The following is a 21,461-nucleotide window of genomic DNA, read 5'->3' as shown; positions in this document are numbered from 1 at the left end:
GTTTGCAGGAATGTGTGGCTTGGGTAGAATCAGGCTCAGGGAATGGGCTGGGTTGCAAGGGACCCTAGAAATCATCTAGTTCCCACCCCCCTGCCATGGATATGGATAGCAAAGGAAGTTAAGACTGTTAGTATTATAAGTTTAGATTTACTTTGACAGTAGCAATCTCAATTAAAACTGCTACTGAACAGTCCTCTTGGTTACACCTCCATCCTGCATATTACTTTGAGATGAACAATTCAAACCCCAAAATTTTATTTTTGCTGAAACCTAGAAGTTCTTTAAGAAATGGGAAATTCATCTAGTTTGAGTAGTGAGGAACAAATTACTCTTCTGTGGTAGAGTTTAATGATTTTGCCTTGCAGGTTAAATTAATGAATTGTCCATGATATAAGACCTGGGACAGCAGCTAGAAGTGTCACGATACAGAGAACACCAGCTCAAATAAATGTCAGCTGTACAGACTTGAAAAGCAGAAAGATACCTTTGTCAACAGCAATCTAGTCGCCATATGGCTGATAGATGAGATGCTAATGATTTACAATATGCAGAAGAAACACAGGTTTTATGTGATTACTTGCTTACCACAGATGGATGAAGTATGTGAGGACATTCCTGAGCCTAGACCAATCACAAAATGGTGCCTGGTCTGGCATGTGTCTGCCACGAAAGGTTGTTAGACAACCAAGAGATGAGAAATGTTCAGGTATAGCTTTGGAAGTGATGGGGCTTATGCCTGAACTCAGCATATAACTTTAATAATGATTAGTGCTCAAGTCTGTGCCTGATGCTTGGCATGAAATAATAAAAGAAAGCATGAAGGCAATCATAATAACCAAACGAGATCTCTGTTGTTCAGGTCTTGTTGCTGAATTACGTGGACACGACTGGACACTCCTTGATCACTTACTGATCCTGGCTTTTGCTCTGTTTCTGGAAATCTACCCCAAAGTGAAGTTTTGAGTTGAGCTTTGGAATCTGAGAGTGTGAAGAAATCTGGTCCCAGAAAGAGGCAGGATGAGAAATAAATTCTGGAGAGGGCATCACCTGAGTAGCTGCTCTCAGACCCCATGGATTACCTGCAAGTGTCACAGGAGTGGAGGGAGGCCAGCTCAAAAAATTAATTGATTCTGTCAAGTCCTATGTTACAAGTAACCCCCTTTTTTTTCTATCCCCCACCTAGAAATACTAAAATGCTTTTCTGCAGAAATTTCTATAGAAATTTGACCTGTACCGTTTCTAAGACAAGCCCTTTGTCTTCCCCATAAGAGTAAAGCTGGTGTTCTCAACCCAGTGTGAGGGATGCTGTCACTTCATTTCTCACATGCACAAAAACAAGCACTAGCTGCTAGAGAAATAACATGGCTTTTGTACTCATTGCATATACAATAGCTGTGTAACCCACTTTTTGAAAGGAAAATTCTGTCAGTGGTGGCTGATCTGTCTCTTTGGAACAGCTGTAGGTGACAGTTTGAGAGTGAGAGTTGTGCTCTGGAGCTGAAGAAAAGCCTCTAAGAATCAGAAGGTGAGGGTATGTTACAGTAGACTACTTGAGAACTCCTCTGAGGAGTATGTTACTCCTGAGCCACATTTAAAGGATAAAAAGAGATAGGTTCCACCACATTTGACACAAAAAAGATTTACTCTGATCTTTTGTTCTTGGATCACGCTTGAGAGCCTTCAGCATTCAGCCAGTCCAATATGATTGTGGTGATCCAAGACTGTGGTCTGCCAGTTGCTCCTTGTTCCCTGGCCCTGTGCAGAGCACCACTCTTGTATCATATGTTAAAGAAGGGAACTTATCCTCAAACCTTCTTCATCAATTTAAGGTAACACATCCAGCTGGCTAAAGCAGTACATAACACCCCAGAGCATAACCCCAAAATACCTTGTTCAAATTTGGTTCATTAATTTTAAGTGCATGTACACTGAGAAATACTGGGTGCTTGTCGATGGAAAGGAAGTAGTTAAGAAAACTTTTAGAGAACCCATAATATTCTAAAGCTATTTTTTTGTTTTTGATTATTTGTTACAGCCATGGCTTGAGCTGCCTAAACTAAGCCAACCCTGGTGTAGTAGCCAGGTAGCTGTGTCAGCTCAGTGTTGAATCTGTGTTAATATTATTTGCATTTTGGAACACAGCCTGTTCAAGCATCACCCACCTGGTGGTATGACTTCAACATGTGACTCTTATAAAAAAGGTTTAAAAATTAACTTATCTTCTTTGCAAACCATGCAATATCCAGTAATGATTGGGGCTTTTCCCAAGATGGCATTGTATGAAAACCAGATGATTGATACACAGAACAACATTAATTATCTTCCTGATCTACTTCCTCCTTGCTAATTGTTTCTTTTGTTAGTGCACCACCCTAGGAAAAAGCCTGAAATAGTTTCCTGTTTGTTTTCTAGAATGTTAACAGTCTTCAAAGCTTTCTATCATCAATTCCAGGCACACAGAAATGTCCTTAATAGTTATCATCAAAACACAGAATGGTTTGGGTTGGAAGGGACCTTAAATACCACTTAGTTCTGAGCCCATGGGCAGGGACATCTTCCATGAAACCAGGCTGCTCAAAGCCCTATACAGTGTGGCCATCAACACTTCCAGGGATGGGGCACCCACAACTTCTCTGGGCAACCTGTTTCAGTGTCTCACACAAAGACTTTCTTCCTTGTATCAAATCCAAACCTACCCTCTGTCAGTTTGAAGCCATTCCTCCTTGTCCTATCACTACATGCCCTTGTACAAAGTGCCTCCACAGCTCTCTTGTTTGGCCCCTCTAGGTAGTGGAATGTGCTGTAAGGTCTCCCAGAGTATTTCCTTTTCCAGGCTGAATAATTCTAATCCTAGCTTGTCTTCATAGGAGAGGTGCTCCAGCCCTCTGATCACCTTGGTGATCCTCCTCTGGACTTGCTCCAGCAGTTGCACATCCTTCTTACTTTGGGAGCCCAGAACTTAGGAGACTGCAGTGGAGGGGCAGAATCCCCTCCCTCAGCCAGCTGGCCCCGGCTGACTTTGCTGCAGCCCAGACACAGTTGTCTTTCTGATCTGTGAGTGTGTATGGCTGGGTCATGTTGAACTTCTTGTCAACCAATGCCCTAAGTCCTTCTCAGGGCTGCTCTCAAACCATTCATCCCCCAGTCTATATTTGTGCTTGGGATTGCTCCGACCCATGTGCAGACCCCGAACTTGGTTCAAACTTCAAGTTACTTCTTTTAGGTGATAGATCTGTGTTTAAGATGGGATGTAAACAAGCTCTCATAGAATCCAATCCAGTGATCTTTTTGCTAGGACACCTTTCCCACAGTAAAATTAAAAACTTCATTTTAGAGAGCAGAAGGAAAATACTTGTTTCCCTCCCTCATAAACACTTCTGGCCTTAGATACTTTATGTGAAGGCCAGAGAGATGCAGAGTGGGATGTTACTTCAATGCTCATCTTCATTCTTCAAAAAGGCAAGGTAAAGGAAAAGATTGGGACACCCAGTATTTGTTTACTTCTGAATAGAGTGAAAACTGACAGCCTCATGTCTTACAAGTTTAAAGACTTTAAAGATGTGTAGATGTGGTGCTTAGTGGTGGAATTGGCAGTGCTGCGTCTATGGCTGGACTTGATGATGTTAGAAGTTGTTTTCCAACCTAAATTATTCTATGATTACTTCCAGGTATGCTAGATGTGAGAAAGAAAAAACTATGGAAATGTAACTATTAAATTGGGTGTGTCCCTTTAAAAGCTGGGAAGGACAACTGTAGAGGATTTGTCTGAGATGATGCTACAGATGCATCTTTAACTGGTCAGTTAGTAGTAGGCATCCGACCTACATCAGCAGTGATTGGCAACTTCCCTATAAAGCAGTTACAAAGTCTGAGAATACCTGGTGTTACCTGTAATTACATCCCAGACAAAAGGAACAACCTGAGAAATTCATCTCCCTGTCGATGTTATGAAATAAGTTGAAACACACAATGGAGACAATAATTATTGTATCATTCCAAGTAATTTTAGATGGTATTCTCACCACCCAGTGACATGTGAGGCTAAAACCTGCAACCTGTAGGAGAACAACCTGTGCGGCATGTAGTCCTTTTCAAAATGATGCTCGATTTTGATCACTTCTCCATCAAACAGAATGTAAAAAACTTCCCTTGGCATGAGGGGGAAAAAATATAAAGTGAAAATCTGTGAGTAGGAAAGAACTGTTGTTACTGAACTTTGGTGTGCTTTAGATCTCAGGAGTGGTCCCTTCTAGTTTATGTAAGGCAAGTGGAAAATCCTATTGTGTCAGGTAACATTTTTTTGTCCACTCTGCTCTCCCTTTACCTGAATGTAACCAACAGTGTCATTGACAGATCACAGAGAAAGTGTGTCTGTGGTCACTGACTGCAGCTTAATGCCAGGATGCCCATGAATACCAGGAACCTTTCCTGCTTCTTAAAATTAAGAAGATGCAGATACTGTTTGATAAGTTTACTCCTCCTCTTTCCTTGACTTTCCATCCCTTCACTCCCAGTCACATGCTGTGCTGATCAAACCCAGCACAAGGAGAATAGGTATTGACACTACTCCTGATGAAAATTTCCAAATTAAATCTATCATAAAAATAAAAAAATGCGCTGTACTAGTGACAGATGCAGCCCACTTTCATCAAGTGGCTCACCTACACTCAATGCTTTCTGTTTACATGGCCCCACAAAGACCTTTTAGCAGAAGATGGTGTTTTCTAACACCATGCAGCTCTCATGATATGGTGGTGCCTTGGACAAATGCACTAGCCGAGAGCCCTGCTCCATTCAGTATATATGAGCATGTTTCCATAGAGGCTGCTTGCTTTTGGCTTTTACTCTAAAGTCCAGTTGGAAAATTTTGTGTGGATAAAGAGGGTTTGAGTGAGAAAAAGTCCACAACATTGCTGAAAAAGTACCCTCTTATCTGGGCCTACAGTGGAATTTGAATGAATACAAGGACTCAGTCCCAGGGACCTAAGAGCTTATAGCAGTACAGATAAAAACTTGCATTTAAAACATAATATCCACTACTCAATGAGTACATGAGGAGCAATGCAATGCAGAATAGGCATTAAGAATTCATGTGACTACTGTGAAATGTAGAAAAATGTGATTACATGGTAACAAATGAAAGAGAAAAATATGTAGCAAAACCAAACAGTATTTCAATTCAAAACTTTACCTTAAGGACCATCAGCAAGTGGACAACATATTAGGAAATAAATCTTACCTAAGATTATAGGCTACTTCTCAAAGAAGGTTCCAAGTCACCAGCATGAACACAGGCTCAGTGACAGAGGAACATTAGTTTTTTGTCACTAACATGATGTTGTTTTTATAAAGGATACCCAGATGTTAATACTAAATTGTTATAATCTATTTGAGAGAATAAATCTCTTTCTAATACGAAATTATTGTCTTGTTCTGTAGAGGATAAATGAATGTATCTACTGGGTTTGCTGCCATCAAGCTGTGCACTATGAGCTTTTCCCAGATATTTTCTTCTTCTTGTCCTTCCCTCCAGCATTTAATCAGTAGCTACTGCCTTTGAAAGGATTAAAGCACACTGTACGTGTGATGTTTCTATTTCCTAAGTGTTAGACCATGACAACGCCACAAAGATGTGCACCTTACGTTATGGCAAACTTTACCTTCTGCTTTTCAAAATGTTAGACCCCAGTAAAAGGCTTACATGATAGTCTAGTCTGAGATACCACAGAAGATATCAGGTTTGTGCATGAAGAATGATTGCCTAGCTTTGTTGTAATCTTTGGGAAGGTTTCAGCAGGAGTTCTATATTTAAGACTCACCTTAACCCTTATTCTAAACCTCCTGTAACATTGCCTAGTTTTGAACATATTCATTAGTATCTGGCCAAAACAGCATTTCCTACCTGCCACATCAGTCCTAAAAGAGCAATAGGAATAGGTAGATTCATAATGCATTAAATAATGTAGAGAAAGCCACCAAGAGAAAATCTTGGCCTTCCTAACCTCCATGCATGCTGGGCAGAATCCAGGGAAGAGAAAAATGCGGCAAACAGAACAGGATTGAAGGACAGTGGCCTCCCAGACTCTCTTTCCTTCTCCAAGTGACTCAGATGTTTTAGAGATGTGAAAAGTGTCTTGGCTGCAAAGTGCAAGTCTTTCAGAGCCCCTCTGTGCGTCCCCACTAACTCCCGTTGCTGAGAGACCAGTCTCTTCCTCCTAATTTCTGCTGCAACCTCTTGCCTCCCCACATCTTAAACTCAGACTCTGCCTCAGCTCTCAAAGTAGTCAAGTGCCACCCTGAATGAGGTTTGTTGTAAACAATGAAGCAGTGGGATGATTTTCCTTTATTGTCCTTGTTAAAATTCATATGGTACTTAATTAAAGTACGATACTTAATTAAGTATGATACTTAATTAAAAGCTTGCCTGTCTGAAACCATTGAGGAAACAAGACAAAAACAATCCTTCTAGAAATATGTCCAGATGCAAAGCAAGGAGAGGACTAGACAGGGATCTGGATTTTGCCTGGCCTCTGCCACTGATTCACTTCGATAATTTCTGCAAGGCATTTACTGTGCATCAATGGGCTTATTGATGGAGGAAACCCAGTGTTTATTTCCTTTCACAGAGTTGTCCTGAGTCTGACTAACCATCATTTGTGCAAATCTTGGGATGAAAGAAATCACTGGGGTTCTAAGCTCTTAATATATATTACTTAGTGTACTTTAAAACAGTCATCATGCTAAGTAGAAATTAACATTCCAAAGCCCATAGGGTGGATACCTTTGCCTATGTATATATATAAAAGTCTTCAAGTGACCTGCCTCAGAGGAAGAACAACTGAATACAGGTGAGTCTGAATTCACTTACAGAATATTTATTTAGAACCAGAAGCCTTGATTTGTTTTGATTTAGTGTTTTGCCAATATTGTAACTGCTATGGTGTTTCTATATAAGGCCTGTGAGGTTTTTGTGATGGGAGTGGGGTGAAAAAAATTCCTGCATGTGGAAACAGCTGCATCCTGTAGCTTTCAACAGGGACACAGATGGATTTGCCATTGAATTCATAGGTGTTGGGTCAAGCTGTATTGGTCTGGGCTTGTGAATACATAGCCTTAGTGTTAGAGCTCAAACAGAGCTGCTGCGTGTACCCTGATCTGGCCATGGGCATTGCTGGCCTGAAAAAGCTCAGTCAGGACAAGAGAGTCTTTGCAATGGTACTGGTGGAGTATTTGTGTTTCTGTATCTATATAATCTGGTTTGCAGTAGAAATGCAGTCTAGAGAAATGGTCACATGCTATTAAAACTGAAAATGTGTTTTCAAGTGTTAACTGGATTAGTGTTAATTGCCTACAAGACTCATGGTTTTGAAAACTTGGGGAAAAAAAAAAAAGCAGCCAAAACATTTGTAAGCCATAAAAGCTGCTCAGTTTAAATGTGTTCATCAACGAGGCAAATACAGTCAATATTTTTGCATTTGATAGCTGTTGATATTTTTGAATTTTATTAATAGGCAAAACATTAGTAAAGTGGTTATCTGCCAGTATCACACAGAGAAGTATTATTTCACCCAATAAATGCTGGAGTTGCCTTGCATGCTCTTAGCAGAGTATTAAGGGTCATGGTTCATGATTTTTGAAAACAACTTTTTCTAAGAGTCAAGGAAAAATTCTTTTTGAACAGGGAGGCAGGGGTTGTGTGCACTTTATAGCACATTAGACTTCAAACACTTATAAAATTAAAGCAAAGCTAGTGGACCTGCTCATCATAAAGACACACTATGGGCCTTTAGGAGGGGCCATGTGAGCAAGCAATGACAACTGACTGAAGCTAAAAAAGGCCCCTGCTAGTCCAGGCTACTAACAGGGACCTCCCTGGTCCCAACCTCCCTAAGGGAAGAAAGTTCCTCTGCTGCCCAACCCCTCTTCAGCTAATGCATCTCTGTCTGGTGCCTCAGGGTAGAGGTTTTTCGCATGCCAACTTTGCTAGAGTGCTGCTGAAAATCAGCAGTAATTTCTTCATGTTTTGCAAACCACTGTGTTTCCAGGTCTCCCGGACAGCTGAGGGGAGCCATCACCATGATCCCTGCACTGCTGTTGCTGGGTCTTTCAGCCCTTGTTGGTAAGACAGGTTTGGGATGCTGTCAAAAGCACACTGGGAATTGTTTGCAGAAGGACCTTGGAGAGGAAGTGTGCAGTAGGCCTGAGGCCCCTTCCTGCATGGCCCTGTAAGATCTGGTGTGGCTGAAGGTCCTCAGCAGCTGTATGAGGCTGCTTGCTGCCCACATGTGCCTTTTAAACCAGCTCACCTGGAGGATGGGACTGAAACCAAGGGAGTCACAGCCATGGCTCCTCCTGGTTTTCCCAGCTAACCTTATCCAATCTCCTTGCCTTCTCAGAAATGGTCTCACAAAAGTGGCAATCTATTTGATAGAGGCTATTTGTTCCTCACTTACTGGGGAAACAAGGTAATTTACCCAGACTGAGGCAAGCATTCTCCTGAATTAATTCCTCACCAAGTTACTGAGGGACACAGCAGACAATCCCAGCCAGGGTGCTCAGCTACTGCCAGCCTTCACCTGAGTGGGGCATTGAATAGGAATTGCCCTCTGAAATAAATGCAGAGACTCTGGTTCTCTCCAACACCTCCCTTTAGACCTAATGGGGCAGGTGCATATTCACCTAAACAGTCATTAGATCCATTTGCTTCAATATTTAATTAGAAAGGAACCAATTTCTGTTCTCTACCTTTCTTTGATGACATTACTGGTGGAGACCAGTAGCAACTGTATAAGCAGGGCACACGGGGATGTGGTTTGCAGGTCTGGACCCTCTCATGCTTGACTTGTATGCACTTGCAGGACTTGAACAATACTGCTCTGAGATCTTATGTGTTCAAACAGCTCCATTTAATTTCAGCTCCATCCCTGAGTTACAGTTGCTATGGCGATATAAGTGCTCTTCAAGCCCCCACGATCTCCTGTACACCTGTAAGAGCTGCTGACTGTGGTATGTATCATTCATTGCTTGATTTGTCAACTTTTTTGTACTTGACAGAGAGATGCCTTACCTCCTGTCATTGCCAAATTAAATGTGGTGCAGTTATTCAAACAGCAAAAAGGGAGAAAGCAACACTTCCTCTCCCAAAAGAGCAGGTGAAGCCTCCAGACCTGATGGGAAGTGGAAGGACAAACTTCATGTCCCATAATCAGGATCTTTGGCCTCAAAGCAAAAGGAAATAGTTAAACTCTTTTCAGTTAAAACAGTTTCTTCATCAGCCAGGACTTTAGCATCAGCCTCCTTACTAAGCCCCAGGGCTTGTCTGCTCCCAGGGTAAGGTTTACAGAGCCAGGTCCTGAGTGCTGCCATGTTGGCTGAGCTGGCCAGTTCTTCACATTTCTCTGTTTCTTGCCTGGTGTTACTGCCTGTGTGAGCACACAGCTGACTATGTCACACACTGTCATACTGCTGATATCTCCATGTTCCTCAGATGTAGGCTTTTCCAGGGCAGACACCCAACTGAGGGCGCTCAAGCATAGATCTGAACTTGCTTGCTTTTTTCCAAACTGTTCCAAATTTGCTTCAAAAAAGCCCCCACTCTCTAGAAATAGAACATAGCCGTTACTGAAGCATGGACAATCTGTAGTAACATACCCCTCAATTTTTTCAAATCCATTTTGAAACTGCACTTTTCTGACTCCAGAGGTGCAGCAGAAGAAGAGAACCATGCATTCCACCTCCTAAGAAGCCTCCCTGTTCCCCTGGTCATCCTTGGGGAGTGGAACAGCAGCTCCCTGGCCATGGTCAGAGACAATAGAGCCGTGCTTGTTCCTCAAACCCTACTGCCCAACTTGACGTAGATGCAATTTCTTAAAAGCTTGAGTTACCCTTTTGACACACCTGCTCAAGGGGGAAGCAAGGGGTTTAGACAGGGGTGTGTGTAAGTGTGCCTTTTCCTATGCCACAGGATATGCCATGATACGGAGGACTGCGGAGGCAGACCTTCCACGTCTGAGGAGATACGAGATCCCAATTAGGAGAGTAGCCAGAAACCTCTGCTTGGACCCAGCACTCATTGGTGGCATCATGTCCCAGGAGAGCCGTGTGGGCCTGCTCCTGGACAACGGCTGGGACCGGGCACGGCAGAAGTACGGCCTGATGCAGGTACTCCAGGGTGACAAGAGTAAGCAACAGCACAGTCATGTAGTGCATACCCCAGGGATTTACCCTAGCAAATGATTGTTCCGTGTTTGAAAGGGCACTTTATTGCTATCCCCCTGTAACCAAGGCTGTCCTCAATAAGGTCACTTCAATGAGTCAAAGCCTGGGAGTGCAACAAAGAGGGAGTGGCATTCAGAGGCAAACCCATTTTCTTGCTTGTTTTTCTTAGATCAGCAGGCAGCAAGCAGAACCTTCTGTGACGTGGGATAGTGAAGAACACATAAATCAGTGCTCAAATATCCTGGTTCTTTCCATTAATGAAGTACGGGCCAGACATCCTGCCTGGACTTGGGACCGGCAGCTGAGAGGTACGGAATGGGCTTTGTACTAGGGAGGGACAGACTGACTGATGGGAGTGCTGTGTGCTTTTTGGTGTCACTTTTAAGGGAAAAAGAGCATCAATCTGTCAGATTTTACAGGATCTCTTACCAAAAAAAAAAAAAAAAAAAAAACCCAAATACAAAAACCCCCAAACAAACAAAAGAAACCCCCAAAACCCCAAAATAACAACCAGAAGCAGAGTTTTCTAGTTTAACAGAAGCAGTACCAGACCAGCAGACTGGCAATGAGAAATGGCTGCTAGGTGGATAAATAAGATAGAAAGCAGCTAAACAAAAGTTACTGGAGAATGCAGAAACTGAAGCATCACAATACAGCAGAATTATTGTAGCAACCTGTTGTGTCCAGGAAGATTACAATCCAGGTTTCCTTGTAGTCCATGCTGTGTGTGGGTTTGTTCACTCTATGCTATTTCTTACTCCCCCTTCCTTGCTCTTCTATTGCACTTCCTTTGCTCTGATTACACCCTTTTCTGGTAACAGTGTTCCATTTCCACCTGCATTTGAAGAGAGTCATGGGCTCCTTCACTACAGCAATAAAGATTTTACAAAATCAGTCACTTTTCAAAAATAATGCACAATTGGCACTTTGACAAGCAGTTCCTGTTTGGTGAGATGCATGGCATTTTTGCTACAAATTTTTGCTCTTAAATCTCTATCTCTTACTTACAAGCCCATAACAACTTCTTCTCAACTCTTTCCAGGGGGACTCTGCACCTACCGTGCAAAAATGGACAACCTCCAGGTCTATGAGGCAGACCCATGCAGCAGCGACTACAGCTACGCCAACGGCGTGATTAGGCGAGCCCAGTACTTTAAGAGAAATGGATTCTAGGTCTTAAACCCACCCCACCAGGGAGCCTCCCCTCTGCAGACTGGCCCAGCAGTGATGTAGTACCCACTACAGCCCAGTGCTGTAGTACCCAGAGCAGTTCCTCAGGTCTCCTGTCAGGACCGATGCTGGTGGCATTGGCAATGCCACCTTGCTCGCTCCAGCAAATCCCAGCCCCCTGCTCACTGATGGGCAAGCTCAGCACTGACTTCCAGGAGATCCCCAGGGATGAGATCCCACAAACTCAAGGCCTTTGAAAGGCAGATGGGGACACACCAGCAATGTTTAAATTTTGAGTGAGGAAGGTGACTCTTCCTGTTCAAAGCTGCACCCTGGGGCTGTTTGTGCATCTCCTAGACAGGGACACAAACAGCTCTCCCTGGGCATCAGCTGTGGTCTTCCCATCTGTATCCACCTTATTTCTCTCCATAGCCAATGCAGGGCATGAATACCCTATTTTCTTTGCCTTGGTGCTGCTGGCTAAGGAGCAATGAAGAGACTTCTCAGTGAGCCTTTGGTCTCTGCAGTAGCTGAGTGCTCCTGTAGCCAGCCTTCAGGGGAACAATACAAAACATGCTTTGGTTGGTCTCCTAAGTCCATGGCCATGGTGCAGCTGGGGACCTCATCAGGGCATCTATATGGAAAATACTGCAAGTGCCACAGCAGGCAAAATGCTTTTCCATCAGTGAGCAGCCCTTGGAGCAGGAGTCAGCCCCACATGTACCCACACCAGGAGCCATATCACAGCAATAGTTTTGGTAAAAAACCCACAACCTTTCCTGCTTTAGCTTAGGCACATTTATGCTGAGTTTCCTCCAAATTTAAAAGCATTTCAGCATCTATCCCTGTGCCAGGAATCCCAGTTTCTAGTAGAAGTGATTGAGCTCTGGTCTGTTTGAAAGTGGATGGGTCTCTTGGTGCCAATTTATTAATTAGAGAACAATAATGAGAATAAGATAGAAATAAAGATAAATGTTAAATACCAATGTTTTTTTTTTTTTTTCAGTTTCATGGGGCTCAGTGGGTAGCAATCTATAGTTTGAGTAAATAACTCTATTCAGTACTCTTGGAATGGGTCTAAAACTCAGTTTGAGAACAGAGAGAGGATAATGGTGCTGCAGACTGGATAGGTCAGAGGAGCTGGGCCTGACCCTGGCTGCTGACCCCAACTTGTGAACCTGATAATAAGAATGTTCACATTTAGCCTTTCAAATAACCATTTGGAAGGTGTCAGAGTACTTTTCTTCCAGCTGCTGCCATAGCTGATGCAGAAGTGATGCTGACAGTCCTTGCCTGGCAGCAAGGGGCAGTGCTGTGCCCATGCCTGGGCTGCCAGGCAGGGTCAACAGAGGTAGCATGAGAGCTGGGCTGGAGACAGCTTTTGCCAGCAGAGCACTTTTAACACTGTGCCCCTTGTCTTGTCAGTCATTCATCTGCTTACCATCACGGCAAGGACTCTGCATGATTAACATACCTTACAAGCAAACTAATTTTATCACCTCTGGAGACCAAAGGGAACCCTATGTTGTCTCAAATGTCACTGATTTTTTTTTTTTTTTTAAGACTACCATAAACAGTTCAGCGTTGAGCAATCACAGATATTGATATTAGTCTTTAATGAATTCTACACTATATTAATATAATTTACTAAAATAATTACTTTGTAATACTTTGAAATGTATCACATGGTTGTCTACTTAACATTACTTATGTAAGATTCATAGGATGAAGCCTTTGGTGCATTATATTATGTAAACCCATGTTACATAAACCTCTTAAGTAAAGCCTATTAATGAATTTTTGTTAAATCAGTATAAATGTCACATGGGGCAGGGAATCTCATTGCTGCCTATGTGTACAAAGCTGGGGCTTGAGTTCCAAGGGTGAACAAGAGTGGAGCTCTCTTTTTGGTTGCCTTCATGCCATCCACTATTGGTGCTGCCAGCCCTGCAGATGTCTGAGCTCCTCAGGAGTCCAATTTGAAGCTATGAAGCTGCTGCTCCATGTTGTGGTAGCAATACCCAAGGGCCTGCTAACCTGCCTGCTGAGTTGTGCAGCATCACCACAAAGGATTATTTATAATTTATAGTCCATTTAAAATTCCAAGTTATTGAAATTCCATATTTTGTTCCAAGTTTTGTTTTAGGGTATCAGCACTTTGCAGCAAATACAGAAAATCTCTGCAGAAAATTAGTTGAAGCTTGATAAATTGGTAGTAAGGAGCAAATAAACAAGGAAAGTTTAACAGTAGCATGCTGCCTTAAGATTTGAGCAAAAGGTTTCCTGACAAATAACAATTGTTGTTGCTTTCTGATCTTTTTCTGGTCACCTCTGTCCATGTTACTGGAAGTTCCTTTTCTGCCTGATGTAGACAGAGCAGTAACCTTTGACCCATGGCCTATTGAAAAAAAAAAAAACAAAATAAAACCAACAGACATCTTGCAAAGCAAATTATCTAATACCAAGTAACATATCAGAAAAAGCAGAGCACAGGCAAGGAAAGAGAAAAACCAAATCAGAGGGGAAAGAAAGTTCCAGGGAATCAAAGACCAAGACACCTGCCTGAAACATTGAGGAAGGTGCTAGAGTAAAGGATTGAATGGTTCCTTCAAGAGATCCTGGGGGAAAACAAAGCAGCAAGAAACTGTCAGGAGGGTGCTGGCAGCCTGGCTTGGCAGGGAAAAACCACCTCAGATCAATTCAAATCTTTATCTAACTGGGTTAGTGGCCACGAGAGAAGCCATGGTTGTGCCATATCATGAGATCAAATATGCTTTCAGCAGAAATATGAAGTGCCTTCACATGTGAAGGGCTCTAAAATAAGTGGGAAAAAAGCACTGGTCAGCAGCAGCTTCTGGCCAAACTCAAGAGATTTTCAAGTGGAGATACACAAGTCTGTCCTACAGCAGTTTCTCTGAAATTCACAGTGAGAAAATGAATGGAGGATGTGAGCTATCAAACTGTGGGCTACATGGGAAGGGAACATGAGTGCTTCCATTGTGGTTAGAAACTGTGAAAACCTGTTAGGAACCAAACACAGGAATCAATTAAACACAGGTGCAAAACACTCTATGAGGTCAAGCAGCAGTATAGCAGGCGGGCAACAATCCCACAGAAAGGGATGGGGAGCCTAGTGGGAAGCAAAGTTGATGCCAGAGACAGAAGAAATCAAAAAGAAGGAATATCTCATTTGTGAGGTTATCTTTGTTACAGCATTGTGTGTGAAGCACCTGGGGTAACTCTTCTGTCAGCAACAGTGTTTGTGCCTGTTGCACCAACAAAAATATGCTCAGGACAATCACAACCCTGATGGAAAGTACAGTCTTTGGAAATAAGGAATTAGATTCCCCCCCCCACCACCACCACGAAAAAAAAAAAAGAAAGCACACAGTTATGATTTTCTAATATGCAAAAGAAATTAAGGGCAAGGACCTACATGCTTCCATTCCCCTTGAGGGTAAGACAAATAGCAATGAGTTTAGCAGCAGATTTGTTGAATACTTAAAAAACTTTCAGGATAATGAAGCAATGCAACATTTCCTGAGTGTTTTAAACAACATTCAAGACCAACATGTAAAAGTTGCTGTATATCATATATAATCACAAAATGGTTTGAGTTTGAAAGGACCTAAAACATCACCAAGTTCCAACTCCCCTTCCATTAGACTAGGTTGCTCAGGGCTCCATCCAACCTGGCCTTGAACACTTCCCAGGATGGGGCATCCACAACTTCTCTGGACTACTTATTCCAGGGCCTCATCACACTCACAGTAAAAAATTTCTTCCTAATATCTAATCTAAACCTGCTCTCTTTGCAATCATGTTTTGCAGAGAGGGGAAATGCAATAGGTGTTGTTTAAGGACCTTTCCAAGCCAACACTGCTGAATCAGAATGAGCAGTCAACAAATGGAAAACAAATTGCAGACATGGAAGAAAAACCTTCTTTGTTGGGGGTCCCATGATTTGGTTTTACAATTGAGGTTACTACTGGGAAATTTATTTAAACATGCTTCCTATAGCAAAGAGCAAGTGTGAGGTGGAGTCTTTCTCTCTCATCAACTTGTTAAGCTGCAGGTGGCACGGGCTGATCCCTCTGTGGCTCAGGCAGGGATCTGCCTGGAGACTGGAGCTGCAATGACTGGTTTTCATAGAAACCAGGCAGAGGGACCAATTAAACAATGTCAGCAGTAACTGAAGCAGCAGGAAAACACTGTCAAAACCAAGTCCCCGTTGGGTCAGAGCCCTAAGCTACGTGGGAAAGCAGATTGTTCCAATGGCTGATTCCAAATGCTGCAGCTGGATCTGTTTGAGCCACGTGTCCATGTCTATCTCCCTGAAATATGCAGAAAACAAAGGGAAACACCAGCACATCACAGCAGTGCTGAATAACTGTGTTTGTTCTGCTTTGTTACTCATTGCAAAACTGGGCTGGGATTTCCTAGCCAGCAACTTGTTCCCAGGACAGAACCTCTTAGACTGCCCAGGACAGGCATCAGCCTGTGGTACCAGGGATTCCTGTGGAGTCAGTGCTGCAGATGGGGTAACTGTTTCAAATGCTTGCCTCAGTTTACTTAATTGCCTTCCTTGAAACCGTGCACCCATATTGGATGCACATGGCCTGCTTTTTCCCATTTCAGTGTTAAAAGAGGTCATGTTGTAGGATTGCAACCTCAGAGCAGTTTCCCACCAACATCCCTCAAACAAAATCCTTGTGCCTCTCTCCAGCATTTGTTTCTGTGGGTTCCTCAACCAGCTCGTCCTAGAAGCCAGGATTTATTGCAACCAAACATTCTGCTTCTGCACCTCATCCTGATGAGACACTGATGCAGCCAGTATGCAGGCTCCCACTCATGCCACCAACTGCTGCTCCTCTGGCCTCACTGACAATCTCACAGAACTCAAAAAGGATAGTGCAGTCCTACTACAGCATTTTTATCAGTAGCAACTGGGATTTCCACCCACAGGTTTTTAGGGTGCTTCTCTTTTCCTGTAATATTTTTATGCTGTAACATTTTTATCCTTCACATACAGCATCACTCTACATACAGCATCACACCTCCACATCCTACTCAGTGGTTCCTGTGAGGCTGGGAGTGCTGTATTTCATTGGTTTTCTAGCCTCCACCAAGTGTCTGAGACAACTTCTGAGTCAAGGTTGTCATTTGGTCCAGGCATTTGGGTTCTGGCTTGATTTTGAAGTCTCTAGCAACTGTACAAAAACACCTGCAAGTTTGTCTTTGCTTTGTTGCTTAATATTGCATGTGCCAAATCCTTGCCACTGTATTCTGTCTGTTTTGTCTTTCTCACCTATTGTGATCATGCTGTTTATTTCCCTCATGTTTTTTTCAGAGCTAAACTGAACATCAACCTTGCTCACCTTACAGATCACATGAGTTCAAAGATACTCTGCATTTGTCAGCTTTCCCCTGCTTTTAGTGGAAATGTTCCTCTAAAAGCTCTTCCATTTCCAGTGACACTGGTTGTTTATGCTACAGCTCAGGTGCAGCCTGCCCCTTCCATGCTGCACCTCTCATCTGTGTTTTGCCAGTTCCTCACGTCTCACCCATCTACAAATCCCTGTATTTTCCCATGAGGCCATCTTGCAGCCTCAGGACACAGACCTTCTCCCAGCATCGAGAGCACTGTGCCTTCCTAACATGGGCTGGGTAACCTCCCACAGCTTAAATGGGTTTGATTGCCTTGGGAAGCGTGTGTCAGCCTAGTTTCTCCCCTGAAAGCATAACTAGGATCACTCATTTCTTACCCACCTCTTATCAAGCTAATTAGCAATTAGAAGAAATGTTCAAGAACATGAAAAAACCCCCACAGTGAGGATGTGGCTGACTTGAGACTCTACTGCCTCAGCCCTCGGTCTTCCACAAACACTCAATTTCCAAGAACTGGAAAGGTTTTTGTTCCAAAGCAGGCAAGGAGAAATTTGACTCATTTTTGTCCTTTAAATCAGGTTTTATTTTATTAATTCCCTGCTTATTCAGCCACCCCTTGGCTGACTCAGATCAAGAAACTAACAAAGTTTTTAAAGGGGTTTGGTTGTGTCCATAGTTAGAGAAACCAGGTTTATAGATTCCTGTCATAATAATAAAAACCCAGGCAGCACATTTTTGTACCTTTCCTCTCAAAATGAAGACAAGCTCTAACAAGGCACAGCTGCATGCCTGAGCCATAAATGCTATAACAGAGGAAGAGATTATCCCACAGATGTTTGCCCTGAACCATTTAATTGCTAGAGACAATTCTTCCTTCCTGCCAGACACATGAGAAGAGTGAAGATACTAGATCTGGTCCAGTGCCCTGCAGCCTGACTTCTGGGTAAATCAAATTGTCCCTGCCCTGTGACTCTTGTGATCACTAAAGAGCTGCTTGCTAATCGATCACGGATACTGATATTGAATGGATCACTGTGGCCCTTGTGATATGTACTATAGGTGGATGTCCTACATTAACCACATGCACAAAATATTTCAGTAGTAGAGTGTCATCATCTTACTGCAAAACTTCCACACCTTCTCAGTGATTTATCATGGGCAGCTCCTCAGAGCACTAACTCCTTCTTCTTCTTCTTCACAGCAAAACCAACAAACTCCAACTCTCTTCACAGCACAGCCAACAAACTGCAGCTCTCTCCTCAACCAGCTAACCCACTCTTTTGTAGCACTCATCTTCTTACTGGACACAGCTGTGGCCTATTAAGGGCAGGCCTGTTCCTAATCTTTGGTGATTAGTGCAGCTGCAACTCCTCAGGTGTGAGATTACCTTCTGCACTATGTTTATTTTCTTACATTCTATCCCCCCACAGTAGAGCTGTCAGGTTGCTCTAGGTGGAGGCTGAAGGGCTAGCTGAATATAAAGTCCCAGGGAATTCAGGTGAAACTGTCCAGGTGTGGCAAAGGAGGTTTGTATAGAGAATATGTGCAGAGAATAAAGTTGTAGATGGTATGAGTGCCTCAATTACTGTGATGTAGAAGAAGCAAACTAGTACATCCTTTATGTTTCTGCCCCAGAAATAAGGGAATAGTAGCACAGACCATTTGGAGATTACTGGTTTGTGAATCACCTTTGGTGTTTTTTGCATTTTTTAAATGTCACATGTTTTGAGCCACATTTGTTCTATTCTCCTTCCTGTCAGATGCACTTTCCTGTTTCAACCTTCTTTACACTCAGTCATAATTGTGAACCTGAAGAGCCCCATGCTTGAGCTGCTGTGACTTTTTGCAGCTGATTCTCTATGGTAAGTATCAACAGCACAGCAAAAACTTACAGAATCTCTCAGTGCAATGACACGGGGCGAATTCCCCCGATAAAAATGTAAAAGAGCTGCTGAAAGAGCAAAATGGCATTTCACACCCTCAAAATCTGCCGTGGGGGAGAAGCGGGTCAGGATAGATTCTGCCGCGGGAGCTCTGCCATCCAGTGGCTGCTTTCCTTACTGCTGCACAGTTACAGTAGCTTTGAAACCCACACGGCCTGCTAATTTGGGGTTGTTGACCTTTGTAGTTTTTGTGCAAGAGGGGATAACAACAGGGGCCTGGCGTAGTCTCTGCACATCCGAATGCCGAGCAGTTGCAGCTCTGGTCATGTTATTGTTCCTGGATCTTTGCCTGCAAAAATGTCATTAAATCCAGAAGCACATTTTCCCATTGTCAGCATGTTAGTGCTTCCAAGAACTGAAGGGGAGCAGCCTCAGACAAGGCTCCTCCTAGCTCCTCCACGGGTCCTAGCAATGTGACTTAAAATTGAATTAAAAGCTATTTCATTTTTTAAATTCTAATTGTGTTTTTGCTGCAGAACAGAATCCCTGTTGGGTTTGGGAGGATGCACAAGTTGTTAAGTGTTTCTGTTTCTTGTAAGACCAGTGGGGGTGGGAAGTGCACGGAGCCAGCTGTTCCAGAACACTGCCAGCAGATACAAAGCCCATTTGTCTCCAGGAAGTGCATTGAGAATGTGAGGAGAGATCCTGCAGCAAACATGTCAGGTCTGTAATCTCTAATATTCTTGTAAATGATTCACTGTACCAAAGTCTGTATTCCATTAGATGAATTGTTCCTCTCAGTTGATGTTTGTGTGTTTTCCCTCCTGCAATGGTGTGTTAAGACAACAGATAAATGCATATAAATTGCAAGTCAAACAATCTGCCAGTCAGATACATTGTAATGGGTGTAATTGAAGGATGTTTTGGTTTGATTTTCCTGTAGCTATGGAAAAGCAAGCTGGAGCCAATAGTGTAGGATTTCAATTGACTCTCATGGTTTTTACCTTACTTTTTAAAAAATTTTGGAATAGAAAACCTGCCTTTTTGAGATGCCTTCCTCCACTGGCCATGCAGGCAGCCCAACCCACAAGCTTAGACTAAGACAGCTAAGTTTTAGGTAATTAGGGGAGATGAACTGGGCACAAAGCACCAGTTCACAAGGTACATGAGCTAGCATGACTAAGAGGTAATCCCCTCCAGAGCAGGCCATACATACAGACTGCATCTGCTAGCACAAACACCTGCACTAGTATCAGAAGGATGCCATGGGTTTGTCAGGGATCTGAAAGCATTTTAACAGCATGAGTCACACATTGCCTTGGCCTGCCATCTGGTTGTAAAGACTGCTCTGAGCTGGTTTGAGTTGAAACCAGCACCTGTTCTTAGGCTGTTCAGAGTGTTATGGGAACATACTAATGTTGACACAACCGGAGCTTTGGGGCCACTGTGAAAGCAGACGTCTGAGCTGTAGGTAGGCACTGAGTTGTTCATTACCCCCTGACACCTGTGCACAAGCTCATGCCTATTATGGATCCTGGTCTCTGACTGTCAGTCACTGCCAAGCAAGCAGATATTTTCACAATCAATCAACTAAGATCCTACTCGGGCACATAAGTTTACGTTGGGAATAGGGTTGTCTTTGAGATGACATTTAAGACCATCACAGAAAAAAATCAAAGTCTGCTGGGTGCATCCAACCTCTGAACATACTTTTCTCTCTCCACTGAGAGTTTCCCTGAAAACCTGAACTTCTGAACATTTCTTCACTATAGTCCTAAATTCAAAGGGACTAAATCTGGGACTAATCCACACAAAGGCTTAGATTTAAAACAAGACTCACCTCACTTTCAATCTGCATGCTAGGGAAATGCCCTCTGAATCTGAAGAAAAAAGTCTTTTATATCTGTGTATTGATTTCTAAGGTACCCTTCAGTAAAATTAGTCAATTCCATCTTTGTTTTCGCTCTAAACAGATTCAGAAGGATTCAAAATGTCAGCTCAGCCATAATGACCTTTAGAAAAACTGGGTTTGGATTCTAAAATGAAAGGCAAAGTCATGCATGTCATGTTGTAGAGGTTCCTGCCTCAGAGAAGACAGCAGAAGAACATGGAGAAATACCAGGCCAAAATGGCAAAAGCTGGCAATGGTGAGGGTCTTGCTCCAGCTGTGATTGACTGCTGGTGTTATATTTCAAGGGCTGGGACAGAACTGAAGGATGGCCTGGGTGACCATGGAAATGCATTTGGCTTAATGCAGGTATGGTCAACCTTCTTAAAAACATAAATCTCATCCTTCCTTTGAAGCAGAGTCAGAAGAGTGGCAGGAACACTGCTGAAAGGCAACCCCCTAAGCCTTTTCAACCAAGTCTTCGACAAGGCTAAAGCCAATGCCAATCGGGTTGTCAGCTCCCAGCACCAGGGAAGGACGTGGGTGAGCATCAGTGCATGAGCAGACTGCTTTTACACTGTGAAATTGATGATTGCTTCCCAGCACTCCCATGGGATTGAAGAGATTAATTGTTCTTATTTCACATTTAGATAATAAGTCTTTTTCAAAAAGCACCTTTTTAAGCTGAGCATGCTGTAGGCTGCAGCTACTACCATGAGGTTAATTATACTTTATGCACCACAAGGGCCTGGGTTGTGGGGGATCTTGCTTCATTATTCATGCTTACATTTGTGCCTAGCTTGTTTGCCAAGTTGTAGCTTTATATGTAAAATCCCTAAACATTTGCTGCATGCATGGGATCTGCTTTGTAACAGCTCCAGCCCCCTCAGACTTCTGTTTTACTACCTCATGGA

General features: G+C 43.0%; 3 protein-coding genes across 4 annotated transcripts in view; 2 read left to right on the top strand and 1 right to left on the bottom strand.

The window, feature by feature from the left end:
- Positions 1 to 6,718: 6,718 nt before the first annotated feature.
- On the top strand, positions 6,719 to 12,374 carry LOC103812353 (lysozyme g-like). Its single transcript, XM_009085405.4, has 6 exons — positions 6,719 to 6,848; positions 8,046 to 8,119; positions 8,917 to 9,006; positions 9,965 to 10,161; positions 10,388 to 10,526; positions 11,261 to 12,374. Exons 1-6 carry the CDS (start codon positions 6,790 to 6,792, stop codon positions 11,389 to 11,391), a joined length of 690 nt encoding a protein of 229 aa, XP_009083653.4. The 5' UTR covers positions 6,719 to 6,789; the 3' UTR covers positions 11,392 to 12,374.
- MRPL30 (mitochondrial ribosomal protein L30) overlaps positions 12,352 to 21,461 on the bottom strand; it is a 15,352-nt gene continuing 6,242 nt past the window's right edge. For both annotated transcript variants that reach the window (XR_001989701.3, XM_009085404.4), the window contains one exon: positions 12,352 to 13,786. The gene's annotated coding sequence lies outside the window, so the exon portion shown is untranslated. The remainder of the gene's footprint in view (positions 13,787 to 21,461) is intronic.
- The window catches only part of LYG2 (lysozyme g2), an 8,893-nt gene continuing 1,230 nt past the window's right edge, over positions 13,799 to 21,461 (top strand). The window contains exon 1 of the mRNA XM_050976651.1: positions 13,799 to 20,916. Coding sequence (XP_050832608.1) covers positions 20,767 to 20,916 — 150 coding nt within the window. The 5' untranslated portion in view covers positions 13,799 to 20,766. The remainder of the gene's footprint in view (positions 20,917 to 21,461) is intronic.

The sequence above is a fragment of the Serinus canaria genome, chromosome 1 (genome assembly GCF_022539315.1).
Source record: "Serinus canaria isolate serCan28SL12 chromosome 1, serCan2020, whole genome shotgun sequence".
NCBI lineage: Eukaryota > Metazoa > Chordata > Aves > Passeriformes > Fringillidae > Serinus > Serinus canaria.
This window is presented reverse-complemented; position numbering and strand designations above follow the sequence as displayed.